The 14,364-nt window shown below is 37.0% G+C and overlaps 1 protein-coding gene across 2 annotated transcripts in view; it reads left to right on the forward strand.

Moving 5' to 3' along the window:
- Positions 1–13,336, forward strand: part of LOC108915269 (signal transducing adapter molecule 1) — a 38,579-nt gene extending 25,243 nt beyond the window's left edge. For both annotated transcript variants that reach the window (XM_018721249.1, XM_018721250.1), the window contains exons 7-9: positions 1,489–1,679; positions 4,204–4,427; positions 13,062–13,336. In XM_018721249.1, the coding sequence (XP_018576765.1) occupies positions 1,489–1,679; positions 4,204–4,427; positions 13,062–13,203 (557 nt within the window). In that variant the 3' untranslated portion in view covers positions 13,204–13,336. The remainder of the gene's footprint in view (positions 1–1,488; positions 1,680–4,203; positions 4,428–13,061) is intronic.
- Positions 13,337–14,364: the final 1,028 nt, after the last annotated feature.

The following is a 14,364-nucleotide window of genomic DNA, read 5'->3' on the forward strand; positions in this document are numbered from 1 at the left end:
CTTTCTGTTGGTGATTTTCTCAAGAGAAATTTTTTTTTTTTAAATAAAACGACCCTTTCAATGTTGCCCGTTTTAAAATAATACGACCACTGTAAAAGTTTTGACCGCTAAAAGGGAGAGGTAACCAGAGAACCAAATAAATGTACCAAATTTTAACGCGATCGGTAAAAGAGTTATTAATTAAATTAGTTTTATTTTTGACAACTTGGCAACTGAAGGCCTGTAACTCAAAAATCAAAAAGTTTTTATTTAACTTTTTTTTCCTAGATCGTATTTAGTTATCGTCTTGAATATGCAGTCAAACGTTGTTGGTGAAATTTGCAGACACATTGTATATCAGTGATATTAAATACAACAAAGCAATTAATTCACTGACTTTCGCTTTTGGACCAGCCTATAATAATTATGAATAATGAACACTTCCCTTCTATCCAATTTTACCATCCAATAATTTTCCAATTAATAATGTCTATTATGGGATAACAATAACGGACAGTGAACAAAAGAGAAGAACACCAATTAACCAAAACTAATTAGAATATTTTAAAAGCAAAACAGAAATCAAATATGAAAATGCTGACCTTTCCAACATTTATATCCTCCATCAAGATATCATAAAACATTTTCTACGCTTCTGTATTTTCTTTTTCGTCTTCAATGTAAGCACGTGTTACGACATCCGTTGAGACTAGAAAGAGAAAAAAATGTCCTTTGAATTCTGTTAGATTTGTGTGTTAACACTCAAAACTAATAAAAGATCACTGAAAAATTATTATTGTTTTACTGTTTAGAATTAATTAAAAAATGTAAACAGCAAATAAAAAATGGGGCTGTTTTTCCTAACCTAGTTTACTATAAACAGCAGTTTGCAAAGTCTTTGTTGAAACAATATTTAACAATGTAAATTCATGTTTTACAAGATAATAAACAATACGTTTTATAGATAATTAGTTCATATTATTAGTTACTATTTTTTGCTGCTCTTATTTCGTTAGATGTCATTTTTAATAATAAATATGTAATTATTTATTAATAACTAATTGAATACTTTTAGTAAACAAATAAAATAATATTACAACATAATATTACAATGAATAAGTCAATATAAACTAAGCCTTTTCCGCAATTTTATACTAATTTCGCTACATAGCGGCACTTTCTGGGCTCTGATAAATTTTCTAGTTCTAATTTTACAATGAATTATTCCTGTTATTATTTTTTTTCAAGCAAACATATAAATTAATAAAATAATTTGCCATATCTAGGAAACCTTCGTTTATCAGTAGCAAAAAATATAATTTAGGATTTCCTAAAAACTTAATTTTTTTTTAAGAAACAACAAAATCGAATCATTATTACTTTGGCCCATCGTCATGTGCATGTATATGCTAAGATTTTTATATTATAATCAAATCACTACCACTATTACGATATCTATAGTATTTAAGAATAGCACAGCCATTAACCATATTAATAATAATGTTTCAGGAGAAGTTAATGCTATGGGCCCTTTAATAGACACTGAATTAGAAAGAGTCGATAGGAAACATGCCCAATTAACTCAATTAAGTTCTGATCTAGTTGAAGCTTTAAGTTTATACCATATGCTAATGAGGGAACCACAATTGCCTCCAGTGAACAAAGCAATGTATGGGTATTCATTATCAACTACTGCTATGGTAAGTTGTTACTTCGGTTATCTAGTTATTTACAAAATATATAGAAATCTTGAAAAGGGGGCACATTTATTTACAAAATATGTTTTTTGTGTTCAACTGATAGATACAAGCAGGTGATTTTTTTGCAGAATTTTAATTTTTCTTTAAATTACAGCATTATGAAATTTGAAAAATGAAATGTTAATATCAAATTCAAATTTAAATATACTATATACACTATGAAGAAAAATTAATTTTGCAAAAAATAAAAAAAAGACACCTAATTGTGTCTATTAGTTGAGCACGAATAAAAATATTTTGTGAATATGAGTGCAACCCTTTCCAGGATCTCAAGGTCAGCCACCCTTATTTTTATTTCGCAAATTTCATTTGAAATTTTTTCATCATGAAAATGGTATGTGATCCATAATTCCTTATCAAAACATGACATTAATTTTCGAGAGACGTCACTAGTTATTTACTGTACTACTGTACATTCTACTTGTTTTATGACAAAAATGATATTGAGAAAACTACACACTAAAACATTGTATATTGCTTTACATTGTATTATAGTAGCTACTTATCTATTAGGGAATGATCTATTGGTGACCAAACCCTAATTTCGATTTAGTTAATAAACAATTCTAAGAGAATCAAGATCAATTTCAATCATAATTAATGATTTTTATCATGAATACTGTTGGCATTACATCTTTAAATCAAAATGTAACCAGAATTCACTAAAAAAATTGTAGAAAAATTAGAGCCAGTCCTATTCTTACAGAATTTGTTAATGAATTTATTGTCATAAATAATTTGACAATGATACATAGCTAGTTCAAGGTCAAAAAATCAATCTTTAACTATAAAGCTACTATAAAGCTGTATTCTGTATCTTATAGGTTAAAATTAACCATCCCGTTAAAATATTAATTTTAACCCTACCTCTAAAAATAATAACTCCAACTGGTATTCTGTATAAGTTTTTTTAACGGCCCAGTTAAAATAATTTTATTAGCCGTACTTTAATTTTTCACTGTTAGTGGTGTTAGCAGTAAGATAAAAGCATAGAAATATTTATATTTTTCTATGGGTAAAAGATGTCGATTTGTGATAATACAACCTCGATTGGTGGATTAGTACAAATAAAGTAAAAAAATTATAAGATTCTTGTGATTTAGCCGAGTTATGGGGGGTGAAAAAAAAAAACACGACAGAAAAACAGATCCAATTAATTGTTGACTTTTTGGAAGTCAACAATATTTTATAACAAATTGTAGCCTTATTAAATTGTGGTTGCAAATAAACCTTAAAATGATTTAATTTGTAGGGCCATTATAACGTTTATAAATAATAGAGATCAATTATACCATTTGTCAAGACAGGTTAAATTTTAACAGCATCTATTTTGGTCCCACTACTGATACTAGTAATATCAGTGTTTTTGCATTTGTTGCATTTGAAGTTTTTTGTCAAATGACAATAAACCTGTTTTGTTTTTGTTGAAGACATATTTAAATTTTGAAATTTGTATCAATATTACAAATAAAGACCTCCACTTTGCAATTTTTGTAGAGACTAAGTCATATTTTTGCCGAAAAGATATAACAATGTCTAGCAATACTTAAAGTGTGGTGGAGCATTCTTGCAAATAAAGATCTCTTCTTATCTCATTTAGTTTAAAATATATTTGATATTTTCGATGGTGCTGCATACGTCAATGTTTTTAAAAAACAACTCCGAAAAGGTACATTTTACATGCAACATCTGTCAAAGTAGATTTTAAATTTGGTGTTTCGAAAAATGTACCATATCAAAGTTAATTATTTCTGCATTCTATTGGGTTTCTTGGAATGATAAAAAACTAAAAAAGTATACACCAACTTCGATGAAAGTTTCTTACTTCTATTCTTGAGTTCTTCTTTTTTTTGAGATTATTTAATTTCTCTATAAATGAATTGTTGAAGTAAAATTAAATCTTTAATATGTCTCGGGTTAAAATATTTGCTTCTATTTTTTTCTTAGATTTGGATTTTTTTAGAGGCCACATTGGAATTTGTCTCTGACTAAGATGTTCTGCTTTCAGAGGTTGTTGTATAAAAAAAATTATTGTGATATAGATCAGAAACAATTAAATGTAAAATTTAGCAAGAAATAGATATTTAAGGGCCTTGGCTTTTAGGAAAAATTTTATTCGCCTTTGTGTTACACTCGTCATTCTGGACTGTTGTTAAACACTGTATCTAATAAATATATCACACTAAACGAATTCACATATTAAGAAATCACTAATTAGTTAACTAGTAGACAATATAATTTTTCAACTTTTTGAATATTTTGCCATACTGCAAATTAAAAATGTCTATAAAAAATAGTAAATAAGCCCCTGCTTGCAAAGGTCGGTCAGGGATTGGTTTTAACAAACTTATTTTTGCCTATTTTAAAATTTCACAATGAGAAGCAGATAAACTTATCACATGTTAATGTTTAATTATTTTGATTATAGGAGTCAATTTCAATGTATATGTTAAATGTTTTTTAGGCTTTGAATAACACTGTTTCTCAAAATGTTCATCCTTCCTTATTGGGTCCGAGGCTACATCCAGCTCATGAAAGAGCTCCATTTATACATTCGGGGAGTGGACAAGTGCAACCACCACAGTTTCCATCAATACAAATGACAAATTCGAGTCATTTACCTTCTATTCAAGGAATGCCATCTCCTCATACCCATGAGACACCCCTGAATCAATATTTAGATCCTAGGTACGTATATTATTGTTTGCTGATCTTTTTAAAGAGTATTACTAAAAAATGTATACAGTAAAATCACATTAATCCGGCACGATTAAAAACCTAAGAGTGCCGGAGTACTGCAAAATTCGAATTAAGGGAATATGTATATGTAAACAGTATTAAATTAAAAAACGTTATTTTTAATTGTTAATTAAATTTGTGTATGCATATGTATGTATATTGTAATAACTGTATAAACTGTATTCTTCAAGGATAGTAGACAAATGCAACATGTGTAGTAACAGGCAGAAAAAATAACGCCAAATTACTGGATGTGCCGGTGTTGTGAAGTGCTGGATTATAGAGATTCTACTGTATATTCCGAAAGGAGTAAATCTACTATTATTGAATGAAGTTTATCTATTCGAAGGTATTGCATTCAAAAATTTTTAAATGATGGGGAAGTGTTAATCATAATATATATTGCAACAAAAGTTACTCCCTTGAGAAGTAACAACTAATCTGCTTTTTTTAACAGTTGTATATCCTTATGTTTTTGTGAAATATTAAGCCTACATTAATTCTGCTATACAGGGTGTTCCTAAATAAGTGTCGCAACGGAAAACTGTAAATTCCTCTTGTAAAAAGAAAAATATTCAGAGAACGTTGGATCGGAAGAGGTGGTCTGGTGCCCTGGCCCGCCCGTTCATTTATTTATTTATCCATCCAAGCACACATACACTATTGAGCCCTATACAATAGTGCTTCTATATAGGGTGATTTTGAATAGAGTAGCACAAACGCTACCAGTGCATCTAGATGAAAAAATAAGGTGAATGCACTAAATATACCTTAGACAAAAGTTGCACTCCTGAGGAATTACAGGGTCTTGAATGTTGTAGAGCCAACCGATATTTCCTTCAATTTATCTTGAACGATGTGGCATAAATCATTTATATTTGGTACAGACATTTGTCCAGTGCGGACACATACTTTCTATTAATATTGTTTAAATATATCCACCAGAGGCGCTGCTGTCGACTACATGCAACATATTACTCCAAAGAATTTTTCACCCTGTATGAAAATACATATCTTATTTACATTTTTGGACGTAACAACTAAAAACAAACATTTTTTCTGTCTTGCATTTTCTGGTAAAGTAATTTTAATAAATTTATTTAGGTGTATTCTTTATGTAACAAATAAAATTATTTTAAGTGTCTAATTTAAGTAGTAATATCTAATTTAATACTACCTACTGTAATCTCGATTGTAATACTACAATATAACATTATTTTAAAGTAAAAATTTTATAAAGAATATTTTGAAAGTAGTTCCCACTTTCCTTTGAACACAATCTAACACGATTTGTTTGAGGATTTCCTGCTTAAATTGATAAGTATGGGAATACTTTGCCAACATCATAGTTGCTCCTGGTACTTCTTCTTCTTCTACTTCTTCTACTTCTAGTGGTTGGTCCTAATAAGTCCCATAGCACTGCGGCCTGATTAGGCCTATTGTGCGTCCCACTACTAGTCCTATTCAGCAAGTAGATTTGTCCTTTTTACAAAGTCTGACACTTCTCTCAGTTCCTTGGGTTCCAAGTAGGGTCTCCCAAGGAGCGCCATTCTGCTACGTGCAAATCCCGGGCACTCGCCCAGGATATGCAGAGAAGTTTCATCCGCCGATTCACATCCTCGGCAGACCGGACTGTCTACAAGCTTTAGTCTTATGTAGATGTTTCCTAAAGTGACAGTGTCCCGTTATGAGTCCTGTCACTCTCCTGAGCCGGATTCTGTTCAAGCTCAGTAACTCATTCGCTCTTCCATTCGAAGGATACTCCATAAGCTCCTTGGAATGGCTATGTCCTGGCCTTGAAGTCCAGTATTTCCTATGTTCTGTCTCTGTCCATTTGCCCAGAGCCCGCCTGACCACACTGGGAGATGTGCCACAGAAGGGCTCCGGGCCAATGAACTCTGTTTCGGATCCCTTCCTAGCAAGTTCATCCGCTTTCTCATTTCCACAAATGCCTTTATGCCCTGGCACCCAACACAGTCTGACTGTATTGTTGGTGGCCAGTTCAGTCAGCATTTGTAAACAATCCCACACCAGTTTTGAACTTACCTTGTGTGCGGCTAAAGCTTTAATTGCAGCTTGACTATCAGAGAATATATATATGAGTTTACGTCTATAACCTCTACGTACATTCTCTGCCAGACACGCCATTATCGCGAAGATTTCTGCTTGGAATACAGTGGGGAACTCCCCCAGACTGTAGCTTGCACTCCATCTGGGTCTGAGTCCATATATTCCTGCACCCGTCCCTCTGGTCATTTTGGAGCCATCTGTAAACCATACTAGGCTCCACCTTTCCAGGGTATTAAACCTTTCCTCCCACTTGCTTTGATCCTCTATTCGAGTCTCAAATGGCTTGTGGAAGTGAAACCTTGGAACCATCTTGTCGGATACCATCCCAAAAGTTGGTTCCGACATAGATGTGTCTATGATCCTGGAGTGGGAACCACCCCTCCAGTCATTATTATTCCTGAGTCGATATGCTGCTAGCCGTGCTTCTCTTTCCACCACTATATGCATCGGTGGCAGATTTAGCATGACTTCTAGTGCAGCTGACGGGGTCGATGCCATCGCCCCCGCTATATCTAAACAGGTCAATCTCTGAATTCTATTCAGTTTTTCCCTCGCTGTGGTCTGTTGTATTTTCTGCCATCATACCACAGCGCCGTAAAGAATCCTAGGTCTTACTATCGACGTATACAACCAGTATGACATCTTTGGTTTCAGTCCCCAGGTGCTCCCTATAAGGCGACGGCATACACACAATGTCTGCTTCGCCTTACTCACCACTTTTTCCAAGTGCGCATTCCAGGTAAGCTTATTATCCAGTATCACTCCTAGATATTTTACTTCCCTGGAAAGTGTAATGCTCCTCTCCCCTATTATAGGTTCAGAGAGTCCAGTTAAATTTCTTCTCCTGGTGAAGGGTACTACGACCGTTTTGTCAGGGTTTACTGACAGTGCCTGCCCCTTACACCAGTCATCTATCCATTTCAAAGCCTCTTTCATGAGTTCTGAAACGATAATATTATGTTTCCCGACTATGAGAACGACCAAGTCGTCCGCATAGCCTTGTGTATAAAATCCCTTTCGATTAAGGCCCTCCAGTGCGCCGTCCACCACTAATCCCCATAACAAGGGAGACAGTACGCCTCCCTGGGGGCAGCCCCGGCCTACCTTACACCTGGATGTCTCTCCCGAAAGGGTAGCTGTTACTGTCCGGTTTCTCAACATGGTATCTATCCAACGACACAAAGTGTCTTCAAGGCCCCTGTTGCGAACTGCCGAATTAATAGATTCGAAAGGTGTATTGTCAAATGCCCCTTCAATATCTAAAAAAGCTGCCAAAGCTAGATCTTTGTCGTCCATTGCCCTCTCTATCCTAGAGACTAGGCTATGAAGGGCTGTGTCGACTGATCTGCCTGCCTGATAGGCGTATTGGTACCTGTGCAGAGGATTTGCCCTCAATACCCCGTCCCTTATATGCCTGTCAACTATTCTCTCCAACGTTTTCAGGAGGAAAGATGTTAAACTTATCGGGCGATATGCCTTTGCCTGGGCATACGATGGACGCCCTGGTTTAGGAATAAACGCCACGTTCGTCGATCTCCATGCCAGCGGTATATAACCAAGTGCAATGCTGGCTCTGAAGACGTGAATTAAGACCGGAGCTAGACAGTCCACCCCCTGCTGTAGCAGTACAGGTAGGATTCCATCGGCTCCTGGTGATTTAAATGGGTCAAAAGAACTTATTGCCCATCTTATTCGTGACTGACTCACCACCGTCTTGGCAACCTCCCAGTTCTGTCGAGACCCGGTCGTTACCCTCTGCTGGTGATTCCAGTCATATTCATCTCCATGATTTAATAACCTGGAGCCTGGAAAGTGAGTATTTAGAAGTAATTCCAATGTCTCCCTTCCAGTTTTAGTATATTCCCCACTCGGTGGTTTAAGAGACCCGAGTTTCGTATTTCCATTCTTAGAGAGAAGTCTCTGGAGTTTAGCACACTGTGGGACACTGTCAATATCCTCACAAAACTTCCTCCATGAGTCTCTCTTCGCTTTCCTAATTTCTTTATTATACTCAGTGAGGGTTGCTCTATAAGCCTCCCACTCTCCTGTCCGCTTTGCTCTATTGAATAGTTTCCTCGTCTGTCCCCTCAACTGCGTGAGCTCCTTGCTCCACCAGGGTACGGTGTGCTTATCGGACCTCACTTTGATAGGACAGCTATATTCATATAATCTTGTGACGGCGTTTTGGAGTTCTTCCACAGCCCTCTCAAGATCATATGTGTTTCTTAGTTTTGTACAGATTTCCCTAGTCCTGGCCTGTAACTCCGTTCTATAGGAGTCCCAGTCAGTTCTTTTTGGGTCTCTGTAGGTTCTTACTTGCAGATTATAATCCGTTATGATTTCAAAGTGGATATGTTTATGATCCTTCACTTCTATTTTTTATAACAAAGATGGGCTCGTTCCCGACATTCAAAATCTCTAGATTATAACTAAAAAGAAAATCTAGTAAAGACTCACCTCGATCGTTGACATTGACACGCTGCTTCCCCACACCGTATGGTGTGAGTTAGCATCACATCCCACGATGAGTTGTTTCTTCTCCTTCTCGCACCAGGCCACCAGGTCCCTCAGTTCCCTGGTTGGAGGAGATTCTTTCTTATCGTAAGGGAGGTACGCTGAGCAAACTACCAGTTGTCTCTGCGTTCTCTCCGATACGTAAGTCACTTAGGCCACCACCAGGTCATCCGTGCAGAACCCTGGAAGAGGAAAAATGTTAATATGACTGGTAATAAATACAAGCCCTAGGTCTAGTTTGGTGGCTACAATACAGTAAGCCACCATTACTTACCTGCAATCCTCTGATCTGGGATCCATGTACCCAAGGCTTCTGGATCAAAGCCAAATCCGCATTTGCGCACGCCACACTGGCACAGAGAGCAGCAGATGTCGCTCTACTATGCAGACTAGGGTCTGGCCCTTCTCCTCAACCTTGCGATTGATTAGCCTCCAGGCCCCCGTCCTCAATTCCCCGTCCTGGCTTTCCAGACGGCGCATGATGGTTTCTGGTTCATCAGGATGACCCGGAATCCATACGATGAACTTAGCGAACTTAGGTAGGTCCCTAGGCTCAACAGTGCTGAGTCTAGCCCCCTCCCAAGGCACCAAACTCGCCATAGTTGTTTTCAGCCATTGCAGGCTCTCCTCGTTGAAGGCAGTGATCGCTAGCGTTCNGTGAAGTTCAGAAATGGTCTGAAGCCCTCCTTCTGAAGTACCTTCACACTCATCTCATCTACTGAGAGGACTAGGGTCTGGCCCTTCTCCTCAACCTTGCGATTGATTAGCCTCCAGGCCCCCATCCTCAATTCCCCGTCCTGGCTTTCCAGAAGGCGCATGATGGTTTCCGGTTCATCAGGATGACCCGGAATCCATATGATGAACTTAGCGAACTTAGGTAGGTCCCTAGGCTCAACAGTGCTGAGTCTAGCCCCCTCCCAAGGCACCAAACTCGCCATAGTTGTTTTCAGCCATTGCAGGCTCTCCTCGTTGAAGGCGGTGATCGCTAGCGTTCCCCCCCTTCGACGACACTCCAGGAAGCGCGGTCGTGTACCCTCGCCCGCGATACCATCAATGGCCCCCAGAAGCGCCGACCAGACAAGTCCCATTTGGTCCTCATCCATTCGGTCTTCCGGGTATCCATGGGGGACCACCACTGCTTGGATCCCAGACAGCGCCTCCCCGTAAGTCTTGCCACGCTGTCCCGTGGCTTTAGAAACAGGCCGGTCGGAAATCGGCTCACTACCGACCGACCGTCCACATTTCTTTCCAAGTCCATTTGGCCCCGGTTCAGCTGCCTGCGGAGTTAGAGTGGTACTCGAGCCAGGTTCTGTCACCGGCCCCTGTCCTTTTCCCGCCTCTGTCTTCCGCAGTTTTTTAAGTTTGCACTTTTGCGCACCGGACAATTGTTTTCTACCTTCCAGGTTCAGTCTGTCGACTCCCCTGGAGATAGCAGTCACTGGTGTTTGCTTCCCAGTGGCTGTTTTATTTTCCGCCCGGTCAGCACTTACTGCTTCCCCGGCAGATGTAGACGGCCCCCTTTCGGGTTCCTGTTTTTTGATTCTTGGTCCATAAAGGTCCCACGAGTCTGGAGGAAATAAAAGTCGCCGCCAGGCAGTGCCCCATACCTGACGGAAGACTAAATACGATGGGATGCGCCAGGTTCCCCAAAGAGATCGTTCACGATGCAACATTTTTACCTACCCCCGCACCATTCAGCCCTCGGCACGATGCATTTCCACCTTGGCTTGGATAGCTGAGCCGTTTCTCAGTTTTCACTACTCTCCCTCGACCTTTCCGGCTTGGGTGACCCTGCCAGGAGTATGAAGCTCCCGCCGGTTTAGCTCTTGGGTTCACTGTAGCTACTTAAGCCCCTCCACCAACGACAAGGTCATACAGTTCCCAGGAAGGGTGCTCCTGGTAAATCGGAAACAAATTTGCTGAATATACAATTTGCTATTTTTGTGTTGATGTGTCAGTGTCATCAACGGTTTCAAATAATATTTGTTTAATTATGGCAAATTTTACTAACAATGAGTATGTTGATATGCTCCAAGTATTTTTTGAATGTCACAAAAATTGTGCTGCCGCAACAAGATTGTACCACGAGAGATATCCAAATCGCCGGGTTCCCCACAGGCAATCTATTTCAGCTGTGGAAAGAAGGTTGCGAGAAACTGGCCAAATTCAACCTAAGCGTGAGGGTAATGGACAAAGACGGTATATCAGAAATGTAAACCTTGAAGAAGCTGAAGAAGCTATACTTATCAATTTAGAAGAAAATTCCCAAACAAGTACAAGAAGACTGGCTACACAGTACGTTTCAAAAAGCCTTGTTTGGAACTTGATTCATGATAACCTTTTACGCCCTTTTCACCACCAGCCAGTTCAAGAATTAACTGCAAATGATTTACCTGCAAGGATTGTTTTTTGCCAGTGATATCTTAACATGTCCAGACACGACAGTTAACCATCGTAATAGTCCTACATGATCTGATGAAAACCCCCCTGAAATATGTCCATCAAGATTTCAGCACAATTTTAGTGTAAATGTATGGTCAGGAATTGTTGGAGATGCTCTAATAGGTCCATTTATTCTTCCCCGTCGGCTGACAGCTCTTGAATATCTTCGATTTTTAAATGAAAATCTCCCAATATTATTGGAGGATATACCACTAGGTGTACGACAAGTTATGTGGTACATGCATGACGGGGCTCCGGCACATAGTACCTCAGCTGTCAGGCAATAGTTGAATTTAAATTTTCCGGGACGTTGGATAGGTCGTGGTGTCGATGCACCCATTAGTTGGCCTGCCAGTTCACCGGACATTACCCCACTTGATTATTTCTTATGGGAACAACTGAAAAGTCTAGTTTATGCTACTCCTGTTAATACTGTTGAAGAATTGCGTCAAAAAATCTTTCTCGCAGCTGACGATATTCGTACCAACCCAGAAATATTTGCAAGAGTACGTCATAATTTTAATCGTCATATTAGATTGTGTTTACAGAAAAATGGGAACTACTTTGAAAATATTCTTTAGAAACTTTTTACTTTAAAATAACGTTATGTTCCTTAGTATTACATTTGAGATTACAGTAGGTAGTTTTAAATTAAAATTTATTATTTAAATTAGGCACTTAAAATAATTTGATTTGTTACATAACGAATACTTACTGTTCCTTCAAAATAAATTTATTAAAATTACTTTACCCGAAAAGCGGTTTCCTTTAGCTATTAATGAGTAGTGTGTTGATGTTTTTGTATTACTGCAACCTGACTGCAACTATTGGCACTGTAAAATTTCCGTAGTTTGTTTTTCGTAAATTATCTAAAAAAACTATCGCATTTATCGAAAAAATGCAAAATGTTTGTTTTTAGTTGTTACATCCGAAAATGTAAATAAGATATGTATTTTCATACAGGGTGAAAAATTCTTTGGAGTAATATGTTGCATGTAGTCGACAGCAGCGCCTCTGGTGGATATATTTAAACAAATTGAAACAAATATTGGTTGGCTCTACAACATTCAAGACCCTGTAATGCCTCAGGAGTGCAACTTTTGTCTAAGGTATATTTAGTTCAGTCGCCTTATTTTTTCATCTAGATGCACTGGTAGCGTTTGTGTTACTCTATTCAAAATCACCCTGTATATCGGATGCCATATTATTTTCATCCTTTAGCAGCATTATATGTTATCATAAATCAGTTTGCAACATCTCAGTGTGATCTTTATATCTTCGGGAGTATGTAAATATATGTGCTTTTATATAACTAAGAGTACATGTTTAGTTCGTACAAATTCCCTATAGGCCAAAAAATGTTGTACAAAAGTATACATCGAAATATACATCTTTTAAACATAATTAAATGGTGACTACATTTTTCTATGTATCCCCCTTTTAGCAACATAGAAGGGACTATAAGGGCAACTGACTTTGTGACACTATACCTACTAGTAGTAGTATTTAGATAAAATAAAGCTTCATCATTCTAACATATCAATTTAATTATTTTAGGATAGCTCAAAATTATGGTATAACTAATATGGCACCATCAACATTCCCTCAGCCTATAACCGTCTCGCAAACAAATTTGCAGAATGGCACTCAACAAGAAGGAAGCCCTTTTGTATCATCTAACACCCACATAACACAATGAATGTTGATATTTTCTTATTTGTAATGTATTTATGGAATATTATATGAGTTCACTATTACTATAAATAAACATGTATAAACAATATTATTGATACCACTGTTAAATATATAATATGTAGATAATATAAATTATGAACTTTGAATTGGTAAATTAATTTTCCATGTTTACATTGAAGAAAATGTATTTAAAATGTTAACAATAGGATAAAATCTTTCTAACGTTACATGTATTACACTGTGACATGTACAAATATTATTTCCTTGGAGCTACCTGTTTGGCTGCTAGAAGGGATGAAAGTTTATTATTAGAAAAAATGTAACAAAACCAATACTCACGCCAGAGGCCATTGAAGAATCTAATTCTCTAGACTAGAGCCACTGAATTGGCATTCATATAATTTTTAAATTGTTTACATACAATTGACAAAATGCTGAATGCATTAGAATCGAAGTAACTGGTTGAAAAGTAGGAATACGGTCGAGTCAATCTTTCTGTTCTTAGAGAGAGTAAGAGTTAGACATAGCGCAAACATCAGTCAATGCTTATGCTATTTGTGAAATTTTCACGAAAAGTACAAAGCGATATTTTAAATTTTGAAAATTACTCCCTCTATGAAATACTTCAGGCCGGTTTTGTGATAAACTAGAATGTCCTTGAGTTGACCTTGGTTTGGTTAGTTTAAACAATGCAACCAATCTATCTTATTGAAAATTGTACAAAAGACACTCTTAAGTAGCCCGTGTAGCTGATGTACAGGGAGTGGCATGTATAATCTATAAAAATTAAACTACAGCTTACAGACGATATTTGTCATAGAAAACTTATACGAAAAAATTCTATCTTCGCGTTTTTTTTTTCTGTAAATTAAAGTTCATTTATTTAACGAAAATGAAGGCCGACCCTGTGTTATTTATTAAAAACTTTGGAAATGTTTTTATGCAACCTGAGATGCAACCTTATAATTTAAGTCGGTATAATCTAATAATACTAATAATAAATACTAAAAGAAGGATAGGTTACATTGTCAGAAAATTTGTGCTGACTTTGTATTTGTATTGAATTCATTATTTACTTTATTAAGCATCATCCATAGACCCATCAGTATTAAAATTTGAAAGATTCCAGACAAAAGTTTTTATTTTGTAATTCCATGATAGTGAC

The sequence above is a fragment of the Anoplophora glabripennis genome, unplaced genomic scaffold (assembly GCF_000390285.2).
Source record: "Anoplophora glabripennis isolate ALB-LARVAE unplaced genomic scaffold, Agla_2.0 scaffold1721, whole genome shotgun sequence".
Classification (NCBI taxonomy): Eukaryota; Metazoa; Arthropoda; class Insecta; order Coleoptera; family Cerambycidae; genus Anoplophora; species Anoplophora glabripennis.